Source organism: Lissotriton helveticus, chromosome 5_1, assembly GCF_964261635.1.
Source record: "Lissotriton helveticus chromosome 5_1, aLisHel1.1, whole genome shotgun sequence".
Taxonomy (NCBI): domain Eukaryota; kingdom Metazoa; phylum Chordata; class Amphibia; order Caudata; family Salamandridae; genus Lissotriton; species Lissotriton helveticus.
This window is the reverse complement of record NC_136065.1, coordinates 1,362,245,297-1,362,260,972: the sequence shown is the minus strand read 5'-3', so window position 1 is coordinate 1,362,260,972 and position 15,676 is coordinate 1,362,245,297. Positions and strand designations below refer to the sequence as shown.

Sequence of the window (15,676 nt, the reverse complement as noted above, 5' to 3'; positions counted from 1 at the left end):
TGTGATTAGGAATCTGGTTTCCGTAATTAAATCTATGTGACAGAGTATCCGAGCAGCTCTGTTTCACGTTTATGCATCAGTATTCTCGCTGCTATATACGTTACTTTCGTGCGCTTTTCTTATTGTTTTCGCTCAACGAACCGCTCCCTCTACGTCGCCTCCGAGAATGCATTTAACGCATTCTCTCCATAGAGACGTCACTGTCCCTCCTCCCGGCTGCGTATTTGTAGTAAATCCTCCTGTCATATGATCAGCGTAGTCACTCACCCTGCGCCAAAGGCGTTACTACTTGTATTCTATAAGCTAGTTTGCGGCGCTGGGAGTGCGCGGCCGGGGCATGCGCCTTCTGTACTGCGGTAGTGAACTACGCACGTAGCGGGAAGACTACGATTCTCTGCAGCTGCGGCAGGCATTCTTCCCGTCAGCTGCCTTCATCGGATATGCGTGTTTTACGTAGCGCGACCCAAGATGGCGGGTTTGAGCGAGGAGGAACGGGCGGAGGAGACCAGGCGGCGGCTTAGGCAGCGTTAAGAGCGGTAAAGCCGGAGAGAGAGCAGCAAGGAGGGCCGAGCCTGACCTAGCGCCCCCGGGGCCTTCAGGCCTCCCCGTGGGGCTCCAGTGAGGTACTACCACCTGTCCGGTCCCAGTGCTCCCCCGGCGGCTCCTACCCCCTCCCTCGGCCTGTCGCCACCCACTGGGTCGTCCCCGCCTACAGTGAACCCCCTTAACCTGTTACTACTTCGTGCTCCCTCTGACCTGTCACCCTTATTACGGCATTCGTTGCCCAAGGCCTGAGTCTGCACTCGCCCGTTAATCAACACAGCACTGCCCTTCTACGTGGTTTACGACCCCCACACCCTAATCTAGTGCCAGCGTCTGTCCCATTTTTATTTTGGTTGCCACCCTTCCCGACCTTGTGCCTGCTTCTGTAACCGCCCCATTCAGCCCCTGGAGCTCCATACCCATCCTCCCTGTCCTGTTTATAACGGCCTACTCGTCTCCAGACCGCCTTCCTGTCTTTGCTGTCGGCCCTTTCTCTTTAAACCCGCGCCCCTAGAACGCCCTGCCCGTGTTCCCTTGGACTGCCAGTTCACACCAGCCTGTGCCCCGCCGCTAGAGAATGATGAAGCTGAAGTCCAACCAGACGCGCACCTACGATGGGGACGGCTACAAGAAACGCGCGGCCTGTCTGTGCTTCAGGAGCGAGAGCGAAGAGGAGGTGAGAGGTCACATGGGGCGGAGGGTATGATGGTGCTATAGGGCAATATATGGAGGGGAGAAAGGGTCCAGGATAACCAAGAGCTTCGGATAACCTCTAAAAAAGGGTGGGGCGATGGGGGCGGGAGAGGGGCCGTCAGTTCACTAGGGGAAGGTGTAAATGTAGCATGGAGAAAAAGTGGTCAGATGATGGTGTACCTGTAGGTGCGAGGGAAGGGGTGGGCGATAAGGTGAAGTGAACTGAAATGTATGTACATTTTGGGATGTTATGAGAGATCATTGTAAACGAGGAGACGGGGGAGCAGAGGGCAGTGGGCTGGGCTTGAGCTAGACATAAAGCATTGGTGCCCCAAGAGATGGAGGTGGAATGCCCCAAGAGATGGAGGTGGATAGTTGCGGAGGCGCTCTGACGGTGACACGTTTCCGTCGATTATGATGAAGTTGGTAGAGGAGCCTGGAAACAGATTCGTTGGTCTTGAAGAGTGGAAAAGATTTTACAGCGGTTGCAAGAACAGAGGGATAAATAAGTAAGGCCTTCCTGTGAAGAATCCTATGGTAGTCAATGGACTTATGTAAAAGTCCCCTAAAGGGAAAAGTGAAGCCTTAAAACATCTCCGATGAGAACAGAGAACGAAGCTGAAGGAAATAACAGTAAGTATGTAAAGGAATGCTCAGACAGTAGTTTAAGAGAAGGACCTATCTGGTGCTGTGATTACTTTGTGAAGGGAGTTGGGTAGTCAAACATTCATGGTTAGATCAAGAGAATCGGAGCTGGCACTAGGAGCTGATGAGTACCTTTGAGGGAGGGTACAATAATGCCAAAATAATTGTGCTGAACAAGGAGATCTTTCTCTGGTATGACCTAATGATATTAACTTCCCCCAGCGTCAACAAAATCTAATGTCCACGTTTTGCTACTGCTATTTGTCCAATGAGATGTAGGTCTATCTAGCAAGTGAAAGTAGATTCCCTTGCCCTCCATTTAACCCTTGCCCTCGATAATCAGACACGAGCGTTGAGATTTCAAAGGAATCTAAGTAGATAATAAGGTGATTAAATGTATGGAGTAGATTCATGTTTAAGGGAGATGTACATAAAAGGGATGCCAAGGAGATATGCCATGGTGCTCCTGAAACAATTGTATTTATAATTTGTGCCACATAGGTTCACCCATTTAGTGATGGTTTACATGGAACCTTGCTTTCTGTTATCTATATATTTTTTTTACACTGGTGTCGTTTTTCCTTCAGGTATTTAATGATTTACTTTTTATTACGTATGATAAATTTAGGGCAGATAATGTTTGCCATGTCAAATTATTTTACACTTTGCCCTACCTATTTTTAATACCACATGCCTGCCATGGAGTCAACATGTATCAGGTTTTTACTTTACCCATGTTTCTATCCTTCGCTTTATTGCTTCTTTAAAAAATGTTCTCTTCTTCAGACAGCTTCTTCTCTGATTTGTTAGCCTTTCTTAGACTCTATATACAGGGCGTTAGTATAACCGTAGGTCATCGGGGAGGAGACTTGCATGCCCCCTTAGGTTTACATATGAAAGTAATTGATTCTATCGTTGTTAAAAAAAAAAAAAAAAAAAAAAAGATATATCTATCCGTAGTTCCACTCTTAATTGTAAATGTCCAGGATGTTTGATCATTTTACAGTACTAAAAAAGGTACTGCAGCTATCTTGGCTTCAGTGGCATTGTTTTGCGGCGATGTCGGCATAATTGTTTGCAGATATGAAGCCTCTAAATTAATGTTAGCTTTACGACTAATGCATGTGCCCAGTAGCTGCAACCAAAACGGTGCTGAATCTCTGCATCGTACTTCTTTCGCTACCAGTTTTGTACAAAATGAAGCATTTTAACTCTGCATTTTGTGAAAGGTGGTTTCTACTAGGATAAGTTGTGGTACTGTCACATGATGACTGATAAAACCAATGTTTTACATTTGCCATTAATTACGCTTAGCATATTGACTTGTAGATTGCAGTACCCTACTGTGTACAAATCCCAGATGAAAATTCCCCAGTTTGTTTACGAATTTTGCCACACAACAGTAATCTATCTATTTGAAGCGAAACACTTTGCCACTCTTATTATTTTCTCCACTCTGATTTTTAGGCCTAGCCTAGACAGCTTGCATGCAGCGTCTACAAGACATTCTGTAATCACTGTATGGGCTTTCATCCTGCCTATTGGCTCTTTTATTGGTTGCTTGCATTGTATTTTAGAAAGCTTTGCTTTCTATTGGTTAATCTTTCGTTTTTTGTCCTCCCTTGGGTGCTTTGTTCCCTCCCAGCGGATTTTACTCATTGTACTTTTTTGTTTGCCACCTCAACGCGTTCACGGTTTCTCCTGGCGCAGCAGTAGTGTTTCACCCATTGTTCCTTTTTGTTCTTATAGTAAGTGTTTGTGTTTACGAGCTTCAATGCCTTTTAGAAATGTATTGAACTATTTCAGTGCATTTGTGTGGAATGGAAGTCCTCCCGCAGTCTTTTGTATGAATTCATGTTTCGCGGAGATGAAAGGCAGCATGTTTTTTTTAAAACTTTCATTTGCTTACATGTGCGCTACATTATTTAAAACATTTCTTCAAAGGCTGCGTTTGTGCAGTGATATAAAGTACTGGGTTATTTTACAGTGGTTTCTTACTTTTTAAACCGAGCATATTGGCACATTAGTTGAAAAACAGTTGCTACAATAGAGTTGCTCTCTTTGGTGATTGCTTTTGAGCATTTAATTATGGAAGTCGGCCCACAGTCTTTTGTATGAATTCATGTTTTACGTGCTTAGCGCAACCAGGTATCAATTTTGTTCTATAACACTTACTGCAGATTTGTGGCTTCGTAGCGCTGTAAATAGCAGGCGTGCTATTACCTGAACTAGCAACAATAATTATATCAACTTATGAATTTTTAGGCTGCGTCAGTCGTAATGCAAATCAACCCAGGAGCCATTCAAATGTGCATGCTTTTAGCTGACGTGCGACTTGCCCACCGAGTTATAAGACGAAATGACATTCCTTGTGAACCTTCCACATCACTTGTATGGGCACAGTAATGTATTTAGATTAAGTGAGTGAATAACAGTGTTGACATAGTACATATCGCAAACTGAATTGTTTCAAGGTGGTTATATAATGAGTATTGTAATTTTCAAATCGTGCAACCAGAAGTACAGCAAGGGTTTGGGAGGCTTTCGAGATTTGTACGTGTTACTTCTGTTTTGTGACCTTGTACACTATCCAAATGGGTTTTGAGCCCTGGATGATGAATACACATGCCTAGGTAGCCAATGGCAGCGCTTCATAAAGATAGATGTGACAGGTTGTGTCTGTGGGCGACTGTGTTTCACACCTGTAGAGTCATGTGTGAATATATGGCACAAGATTTATTCTTCGGAAATTACCAGATTGTGTCACTGGAGTGTGATGTCACCCACAGCCTGCAGCTCGTCTGTGTGCTACCAACTTACTTTTGTGAGTGAGTGTGCAAACTCCATGTTCATTCAGGCCACTGTCAGTGAATGTGCTGCTGAATGCCACTTTGGTGGTAGTTAATGCAAAACAACACCTGCCAGGCTGAATCTTTAAAGGAACAATCCAGTGTAGAGACAGATAACAGTAGTGTTATATATAGGCAATAGGCATTCCAGAATGTTCATTTGTTTGATGTCAGCTGGGGTTTTGAGACAAATTGTGACAATAATCATGTGTTGCCCTTTTGATATAATTTCAGAGTACTGAAAAATATCAACATTGCTAATGATGAATATAACTCATATTCGTATATGGTGTTTCCTGCTGCAGCCTTTGTAGTTCATAACTGCTGAGTACCATATTAGGCAATTGGCTGCATTGAACATATTAACTGCAGAATGAGCCCTGTTATGGTTCAATAAGGTGACCTAGTCTGAGCTCCCAGATATATGCAGATGTGCAACCGGAGCACTTTTCACATAATTATTAATTTGTCACACTTTCTACATAATCAACCATCTGTCACATATGTTGAAGAGTTGAACAAGTAGTTTCGAGCTCAAAGGTATCATAATATATTAGTATTCACAGCACATAGGTTCAGATACTGTGCCTGACAGTTTTTAAAGTTAACTGGTCGCCTTCCAGATGTTGATTGATGTAATTAGCCATTTAAAGAGGTGACAGTTTTGCCCAGATAGCAGGAACTTCTCCAATTTGATGATCTGGGAAAATGATGTTTGTCTCTCCAAACAGGATACAAAAAAACGAAAACAATGAAATATTTTGGTAAAAACAATCATTCCTTCTTAATGGTTACATCATGCACAGTTAACCTTAGACCGTGCTGATGCCGTCCTCTCGCCTGTGGGCAGTATATGGTAGGGCAATCCATGCACAATGGCAGGGACACATTGTGCTGATTTTTCATCGACTGCACACATTGGCCATTCATAGGCTTCTTACAAAGAGACCGCGCCTCAGCGTAGCGCTGCACCACCGGCCTCAGCGTGGCGCAGCACCACCGGCCTCACTGTCCCTCAGCATCGCCTGAGCCACACCTTAGCACCACTTCAGCATTAGCGCAGCATCACCTCACCTCAGCACCGCACCAACTCAACATCACTCCAACAGTGCAGCACCATCCACCTCAGCACCACAACATCACTCAGCATCATCTCCGCACCAGCTCAGCATTACTCGGCACCGCCTCCGCACCAGCTCAGCATTACTCGGCACCGCCTCAGTCTGCCCTTGGAATCTGGCATCTGTTGATTCTCCCCTAATGTTCATCCATTGATCATGTTGTAATTCAGGTAAGGTTTCCCAACTTCTACCCCCATAACAAAAAAACAAAGAAACTTAATCAAACGAGCACTAGAACAGGCAGGAAGAAGTTACTGGCATTAAAAGGACAAAAAAAGTAGAAGACATTTTTGTTAATTATTTTTTTAAAGGGGTCGTTCAGTTGTACATAATGTCTTTTTGGTTATATATAAGATAACACAAATCCCAATGACACTTTTTTATTGTACTTTTTCAACATAGCCACACTGCTCTGCAACATAGCTTAACCACTTGGCTGCTAAGGGTGTTCGATGAGCTCCATTGACTTTCCATTGAAATCAATGGAAAGTCCATGACGAGTTACCCTTGTCATTAGCGCTGAAGGGGTTAAAACATTGGCAAAGCCAATAGATCTGGCTAAACACTTATAAGGTCCCAAAGGCAAGACCTTTTGGCTATGCTAAAGCTTTTTTTTTTTTGGCAGAGAATGACAATTGTCTGTATGAAAAGTGTCAAGTATTTCACATTGGGTTAATGGACTTTCTGCAGTGGTTGGAGTGCAATTAAAAATATCACAGGTTCAGTTTGGAGATGGACAGGCCCAGCTTTTCACCCTTGAAATGAATACAATTACGATTTGGGCGCGTAATAGTTACATTTGTTTACCTTATAACTAGCATCATGCGGTGAGAGTGACTTTTGTTTACAGTGGCAACAGGCGCGCGCGTGCTGTACACAACACATTGGTTATTAATCATCGTGGCAGTGCTGTCAATACAGCCGAAATCTCCTTTACTGCATGGTAGAGCACTAGAGCACCGAAATGAGCAATGCCATACATTTGTACTGTGCACAGAAGACTGCGTCTTACCCTGCTTTCTTTGCTAAGTCTCAATGTATAGAAGTCGTTGTAGCCTTTGTCTTTCAGATGTTAACATTACCGGTGAGCTGTTCATTAGATGTTTGTGGTGAGCGCCCTTCTCACTTCCTGTTGAGGGGAAAGTCTCATAATTGAATATTTATTGTTATATCTTTGCTTCCTTTCCACCATTTACCGTGTTACCCTTAAGAAACACTGTTAACCAGCGATTCCAGTGCTCCATTTCTAGTCGTTTGTCTCGATATTCTCTAGTTTCATGTGCCTCCCACCGACACCCTGATGCAGCAATATTGTAGGCGATTTACTATTGATGTTCAAGGATTATGCCAATGTCTTCTAGTGATGTAACCAGTATTTTTTCTTCGTGTTATACATTACCCATAGGACCCACACCCAGTATTCATTTTCTCTCCACTCTGTCAAATGGCCCTCTTCTGCTTGATGTTTTGATAACATTTCAAAGTTATAACTTGCATTCTGTGCCACTTTTGATTTTTGCACTAAGCTGAATTTAAAATTGGTTTCCAACTTTTTATATTGCGTTGGCAGTTTTTTTCTTCAACTTTGTATGCGGCTTTTGCTTATGGCAGGTTTATTTTTTCTCTGAAAACCGTTATGACTTCCAACCCATACACTTACATAAATCACATCACGTAGGAAAGAACTCGTGACCCCTGAACCCTAGACTAAATTCTACTTGTACCCCACTTGTCACCTCGTTTATGAAATGGCTCGATTTCCCTGCACCTGTTGCCAGCTGTCATTGAGTCAGCACAATATTCGGTTTACCTCACTACCTTTCATCCCAAGGCTGCTCACGTACATACACGACCGTTCTCTGCAAACAGTTTCAAAGTTCGCGTTGTAGTCTGACTATAACACTCCAATTTCTGAGGCTTGTACCAATCTCCTAGTTTTACAGCCACAAAAAACACTGGGTTTGACCAGTACGGCTTTCTCGCTGGGAACCCTTGCTATTGTGCAGCCTCTAACTCCCTGATCTTACATTATTTGATTTTCCTTTTCTTTGCAAATGAGTCCGTTATTTTCCACAGCAATATTATCAGTTTGGTGGGACTATAGTGCTGCTTCCTCTATGCTCCCTGTTTTGTTATGGAGTACGTTTTCCGGTCCTGCACAAACTCTCCTCTCCCATATGAAAGCTGTATCCGCTTTATCTGTGGTTCCATGGCAGCTCTGCAAATAACTACCGCAAGCTCCCGCTGCCCTCTTTATTCGGCGTCGGCCTGCTTAATCGGAACCTCTCTAATGATTGATCATGGCGTTCTGGTGTAAACACTGAATAAAATGTATTGGTTCAACTGCTGTGTGTGTGTGTGTGTGTGTGTGTGTGTATGTATTTATTGTGTGTGTGTTTGTAATTGTTTGTTTATTTTTGTGGGAGGGACTTCTGAATGTGTTATCACAGCCTCAGTTTTGTCCCTCGACTTTCCACTTTCATTGATTTGACCAGTTTCCACATGTTTTTTTACTTATTTGTGTATTTTATAGAGCGAAATCAACAACAAGAGAGTCAGGGTTGTTAGTCACTCCTGTACCCCTAAGTATATCATAAACAACCAAAGAGTGACTATAGTGATTAATAAAACAAATTTTTAACACATTTAAAAAAAAAAAAAAATTTTGGGGGATTTTTTTAGACGGTGTGAACAGCTCACCCCACAGGCGAGTTATTCCTACTGGCAATATAATAATTAAACTAGACTATGGCAAAAAAAAACAAGAGGCATACCATGCCCTTGTGAAAAGGAAAAGCATTTCTTTTAAAAGAACCCTCACTCACCACTATTTGGTGACATGCTTCATCTCTGGGTTCCGGCTGGGGAGACCGAATGTCCCCCCCCCAGCGTGCTACTACGCCTGGTTACAGCGGAGCTGGTTCGTGTTGGTTCGTGTTGTGTGCAAACAGTGAAACGACTAATAAGTGATTCCAAACTGTATGTGCCCGATGGCCCGAACCGTTCGGGCCATCGGCAATGCTGCACTCAGGTATTCTGTGGGGAGTCGCTTGTGTAAAAATTGAGCACGGCGTGAAGGTTACCCTAGCCGCTTGAGCCCAGGTAGCGTGAATACGCTTCAGAAACGGTAACGGGCCCCAGAGAAGTCTGGTGAGCCACCACGGGTAATATCCGTGAGTAAATCTTTTCACATTAAGATCCTCACGGTAGGGTGCACCTTAGCGCGTGCATACCACCCACCGGTGGATCGTTTTTTAGGTCCTGACGAATGCTGAGCGAATATGAAAAAAATAAAGCAGAAACATGTTGACCAATCACGTAGGAGGACACGTGTTTCAACTAAGAGAACCCTGTATATTCCGTTTTTCACTGTTTTTAATCTAGTGCTGGTTGGCCTTTATTAAAATTTATACAGGTTACAGCGACGCATTTTTTAACATCACACACAGTTTAGAATCACTTATTAGTTGTTTCACTGTTTGCACACAACACGAACCAGCTCCGCTGTAACCAGGCGTAGTAGCACACTGGGGGGACATTCGGTCACCCCAGCGGAAACCCAGTGATGAAGCATGTCACCAAATAGTGGTGAGTGAGGGTTCTTTTAAAAGAAATACTTTTCCTTTTCACGTGGGCATGGTATGCCTCTTTTTTTTTTTGCCTTAGTCTAGTTTAATTATTATATTGCCAGTAGGAATAACTCGCCTGTGGGGTGAGCTGTTCACACTGTATAAAAAAAATCCCCAAAAATGTTTAAAAGAAAATGTTGTTACATTTTTTTTTTATTAATCACTATAGTCACTCTTTGGTTGTTTGATATATTTTATAGAGCGCGCAGCTACCCCAACGGGGTGTCCCGGCGCCATTGCTCAGACTACTAGATCGTACCAGAGGAAGCAAATTAACAAAAGAGGAAGGTTTTCAGGGATTTACGGAATGCCGGTTCATCTTGAATTTGGCGTAGAGAGATCGGTAGTTTATTCCACCGGGAGGAAGCACACACTTGGAATGTCTTTCCACCCGTGTGCACTTTTTTGAATCTAGGGATGACAAGGAGCAGCTTGAAATTAGAGCGCAGAGTTTGGGAGCTACAGTAGGGTCGGAGACTCGATTAGAGGTAGGCTGACCCGATACCTTTTGTGGCCCGGTAAGCCAGTGTCATGGCTTTAAACTCAACCCTTTTGTGGACCGGAAGCCAATGTAACGTTCGCAAATAAGGAGAAATATGTTCTCTGAGTGAAATGCCACAGACTAGCCGAGCTGCGGCATTTTGGACTATCTGAAGTCTGTGGCACAAGCCTGGTGCTAAACCAAGGTACAGGCTGTTGGCATAGTCCAGGTGAGATGTAATAAGAGCCTGGACTAATTTTTTCCTGGTGTTACTAGGCAAATAATTGATACCTTTTTTTATCTTTCTAATTTTTGAGAAACAGGCAGCCGAGACTGTGTGGATTTGGTTATGGAAGGAGAGACACTTGTCCCATCTGACACCCAGATTTCTAACTGAATCCTTGGGGAGGGGGGTGGGGCTCAGTTCTACCGGCCACCAGAGGTTCGAATTCAAAGGGGAGGGTTGATTGAAAAAGAGAACCTCAGTCTTTCCCGCATTCAATCTCAAAAAATTAAGATCCATCCAGTTTGCAATATCTCTGAGACAGTTTTTCAGTGGGTCAAAGGTGGCCAGATTGGAATCGTCGTAAGAGAAAAGGAGCTGGATGTCGTCCGCATATGATGTCATCTTAATTCCCGTCTGGGATATTAATTCGGCCAGGGGGGTAAAATAAACATTAAAGAGCAAAGGGCTCAGTGAAGAGCCCTGCGGCACTCCCCAATTAAGTGGGCGACTGGAAGAAGTGTAGTTAGGGGTATACACTTGTTGTGTACGGTTAGTCAGAAAGGAGGCGATCCATTTAAGTGCTGTGCCCTGAAGGCCTATGGCTCGAAGGCGGATGAGAAGGATCGGGTGGGAGACGGTGTCGAATGCTGCCGAAAGATCCAGCAGCACCAACACCGCCCTCGATCCCCGGTCCAAAGTCCACCGCACGGAGTCTGCCATTTCTATCAGGGCTGACTCAGTGCTATAGCCAGACCGAAACCCGTGTTGGGAATTATGGAGTAGGTCATTAGATTCAATGAAGCTAGCAAGCTGTTGGTGTGCAAGTCTTTCGAGAATCTTGGCCGGGGCTGAGAGTAAATAAATGGGCCTGTAGTTAGCCGAATTCTCGGGGTCGGCATTGACCTTCTTCAGAATGGGAACCAGAAGAGCGTGTTTCCACATCTCGGGGTAAATGCCAGAGCTCAGGGAAGCATTCCAAATGCTATTAAGGTAGGGGTTGAGAAATGCTGCTAAAGCTTTAACAGGCAGATGCATCAAAGAAAATACCGGGAGCAAACGGGCAGATTCTCAGAATCTGGCCATTTGCTCCCGGTATTTTTGCATTTGGGATGCATCATCACAAATGCAGAAATCGCAATTTAAGGAATCTCTAAATAGCGATTCCTTAAATTGCTCTTGCATTTAAGGAATCCCAAAATGAGATTCCTTAAATGCAATGCATGAAACCCAAAATAAAAGCGAATTCGCTAATAGGGGGAGCAAATTACCATGAAGTTGAACTTCGTGGTAATTTGCTAAAACTTTGAAAAATGCACTTTTGTGCATTTTTCAAAGTTACATGTTGCGCACACACATTCCCTTAGGGCATGTGTGTGTGTAACATTTGTGCACAGGTCCATTTCAGGGGTGCAACAGGGTGTCCTTTGGACACCCTGGCATCCTTGAAATAGCAGAACATTAGCGATTCGGTAATCGCTAATAAGGAATGGCATTCCCATTCATTCCTATGGGCTTAGGCCCATAGGAATGAATGGGAATGCCATTCCTTATTAGCGATTAGCTATTACCGAATCGCTAATAAGGAATTTTTAGGAATCGCTAATAACATTGCGATTCCTACATGCATCCCGTTTTGCGAGTCTTTAATAGCGATTCCTTAAAATTCGCTATTAAGGACTCGCAAAACATAACTGATGCATCTGCCAGTAAATTCTTTAGCCGGCCAAGGGTCGTTAGGTGACCCTGACTTGCATTTAAGTAATTCCTGGAGGGAACAATCTGCTGGGATATCCTGCAAGTATGCAAAAACGGGGAGCAATGTTGGGGTGACTGGGAGTATTTCCCCAGTGTCATGACCATCAGAGGTGGGAAAAGAATCCGAAAAAATCGGAGAGCTGATTACAGAGGGTCTGAGAGACTGGTGGGCGTCGATTTTAAGGGCCTGTGGGTCAGTAAAAGTTTTAACCATATTGAATATCTCCCTGGAGGAGCCATGAGCTTTGTTAATTCTTTCTGAGAGATGGCATCTTTTATAGTTTATGATCATTTTCCGATAATCTTTAAGGGCTGCTCTGTATTTAAGTTTACTTTCCGCCGAATAAGTCTGTCTCCATCGGCGTTCAAAAGATTTACAGACAGACTTATATTGTCGAAGGTCATCCGAATACCATGGTGCAGCAGGAGCTGAGCGATAAGTTTTGATGGGTCGGAGGGGGGCAATGGATTCGATGGCTGAGGTCACCCATTTGTAAAAATGGGATATTCGTAAATCTAGGTCCGGGGCTCCTGGGGGATCAGCAGAGGAAAGGTGTTCCTTCAGGCATTCCGGGGAGATCTTACTCCAGTTTCTCCCGTATTCTTTAGCTAATATCGTGGGTCTGTCCTGATGAGACATTTGGATAGCAAAAGGAATAATATAGTGGTCAGACCATACCACTGGGCTAGGGTCCCTGACTGTAATACCCGAAAGATTAGAACAAATGAGGTCCAACGTATGGCCAGCTCTGTGCGTGGGGAGAGTGACCAATTGAATCAATCCACAGTCAGCCAGAGAAGATATGAAATTAGTACTAGACGAGCAGGTTTCATCTTCCGCTTGAAGATTAAAATCACCTAGTAGAGTAAAGTTTGCATAGCGAGAGCTGGCTTGAAGAATGAAGTCCATAAGGCTGGCCAAGTGCGATGGGCTAGATTTAGGGGGGCAGTAAACCAATAGGCCTGAGCATGTAATAGTGGCGGAAAGTTTAATGCAAAATGGGAGCGCCTCAATAGTATCAATTTGCTTGTAATGGAATGAAGAGATTGTCCAAAGGGATTTATAAATAATGGCGATTCCGCCACCATGTCTGCCACTCTGACGGTTGGCACATAGGATGTTATATCCCGTGGGAATGGCCAAACACAGTGCTGGATTGGATTCTTCATCTAGCCACGTTTCAGTTAGGAATACTAAATCCCAGTCATTATCACTGAGACTGAAAAATGTCCAAGGAATGTTTTACTAAAGAGCGGCAGTTAATTAATCCAGCATTTAGTGTAAGTGTTACTTGAGGGGTCTGGGGTGCAGGAGGAGCAATCTACAATGGGCGTGTCTGTATAGAGAGATTGCGATTCCGCAGAGGATCACAGGCTTTACATTGGTAGTTACTAATAAACAATTCTGGAGAAAGTGACTGCATGTGGAGACACCCCGGAGGTCTGAGAGACAATAGTTCCCGCTGGCAATAAGTAATATTTCCGGAGGTGCTGAGACAAGCAGCGTCTCTGGCCCTGGTCGCAGGGAGGTCGCGGACGGGCGCAGATGGGCTTGCCTTAGGCGCGCTGTCGGCGCGCCCGCTGAGCGGTTGGCGCGCCCGCTGAGCGGTTGGCGCGCCCGCTGCGCGGTCGGAGAGAGGTGGCCGTTTGAAGCGGATGAGGGCGGGAGGGGACAGGCTACTGCACCGCTACCCGACCGATTCCCCCCCAAGATGGCAGCTAAAATCGATTAAAACCCCGTGTCAGCTCCTGAATCTGCTGCGGGGGGCCAGATGGGAGGAAATCAGGCTAACACTCCAGCAGGTGCTGGTGAAAGCAAAAGAGGTAATATACACTAAATAAAAATTCACACAATGTTAAAAACGTCCTCTAACCTTCCCGGCTTTCCGCCTCAGGAAGGGTCATCTTGCACCCCAGGCCTCCTTTACGTTTCTTGCCACGTTAGATATACATTTGTTCATCAGCTACTGTTGTTGTTTGGACTACCGAATGTTCTTTTCTTTTTGCTGATGATTATTTTAATATCCTTAAAACAATGCTGTAAAGCGCTCCGATGCCCACGGGTCTGGTCAGCGCTATACAAAACTCCTAAAATAAATACATTACTGCCAAATACCATAATACCGTGATGGCTTTTCAGCATTGATTTAATTGAACAACTTGGCAGACATTTTTGATCTTCTACACTGATTCATTTTTCCGAACGATTCAGGCCTTAATCCTGTAAAATCATTTAGATAGTTACTCATGTTTGAAATGTAAGTTGTGTTGCAATTAAGCCTTTCATTATGTTACCCATTTTATAAACTCTTAAACAAAGATTTCCCCGCTGAAAACGACACCCGCTTTTTTTTAATATGCAAGTCAATTCGCAGAGGAACATCAAGTATTATGTTGTTTACAGAAAGCTAGATGACCTCCATTTGCCTGGATTTATTGGTGTATTCCACAAATGTGCAGATGTGACTGCAAGGTCTAACGCACCCAAAATATCTAGCTGGTGAGAATCTGGAATTGCCAGCAATATTTCTTCAAAAGATTTGTTTGACTAATTGAGTATAGAATATTATCTTCAATATTCGGAAAGAAGGTCAGAATGAATGGCAGTTTCAGCACAGTACATAGTGCTGCAAACTGTGCATTTGACAACGGGAAGCCACTGGAGTATGCAGGAATTGGTATAACGAAATTGTGGCCGCTGAAATCAGTTGGGCGTCGTCCTTCTTGAAATTGCTCAAGTTTTTGAGCTAGCCGGGCTGCCTGAATACTTACATTTGTAGTAGACCAGTTTAGATGTATTCTTAGTTGAAGTCTGCTCCTCTCTCAGAACATGACAAGCGTGGATCTACTTCTAAGCATTTTCAGCTAAAAATGCAAGTTTAATACAGCATTCTTCTGAGAAGTAAAGAAAAGCTGACTTAAAAGAAATATATGGGCTGCATTCTTTAATTAAGCGGAGGTGGTGTGTGGTCCCCTTCCCCAGGTCATTTCCAGCCCTCGAGACCCCACCCCCCAGGGTCCAATTTATGCATAAGGGGAGGGAGGGGCCCCCCTTCCTAGCTTTCTTGTGGCTCCGGGGACCCATTCTTTGGTGCCCACAGTATATTTTAAGGGGAGGCACGCTCCCTGAGCCTTTTAGTCTGCTCCCAGGAAACAGCAGTTTCCTTGCCTGCACCAGCGCAGGCAGGTAAACTGGTCTTTGCTCCTGCCTGGTGGTAGCATTTTTAAAACCCCTGCCAAACGGGAAAAGCATAGTCTGCTCCTCACGGGACAGGAGCTTTAAAAAATGCTCCCGACTGGTAGGAGCAGACTTCAGAGCGGTTTCCCTGCCCTCACTGAAGCAGGCAGGGAAACAGATCAACTTATTGATACTGTTCGGAGGGAGCAGCTTAAATAATTGCTTCCTGCAGGCGGGAGCAGTGCTGGCATATCTCAGCATGCAGGGAAACGGCTGGGGCCTCAAAGGTCCTGGTACTACACCCCCCACGTAGTGAATGGTGGGTGCCCTGGGGGGCACCCACCTTGAAACAACGTGGGCACTTGGGTCCCCAGGGGCAATAGTAGGGTCATGGAGGGGGCCGCGCATGCAGGGAACCAGCTGGGGCCATGAGGGTCCTGGGCTTCCCCTGTGCCCCTCCCCAAGATTGTGCATGGTGGGAGCCCTGGCTGGGCACCCACATTGAAACAATGTGAGCACTAGGTATGGGGTCTCCAGGGCCATAATAGGGTGAGTG

At 44.7% G+C, this 15,676-nt stretch overlaps 1 protein-coding gene across 2 annotated transcripts in view; it reads left to right on the top strand.

The window, feature by feature from the left end:
- The first annotated feature begins 220 nt into the window (after positions 1 to 220).
- Positions 221 to 15,676, top strand: part of NUDT3 (nudix hydrolase 3) — a 351,126-nt gene continuing 335,670 nt past the window's right edge. Inside the window, exon 1 of one of the 2 annotated variants that reach the window (XM_078644257.1) lies at positions 221 to 1,219. In XM_078644257.1, coding sequence (XP_078500383.1) covers positions 1,121 to 1,219 — 99 coding nt within the window. In that variant the 5' untranslated portion in view covers positions 221 to 1,120. The remainder of the gene's footprint in view (positions 1,220 to 15,676) is intronic. The other variant, XM_078644258.1, reaches the window with a different exon arrangement.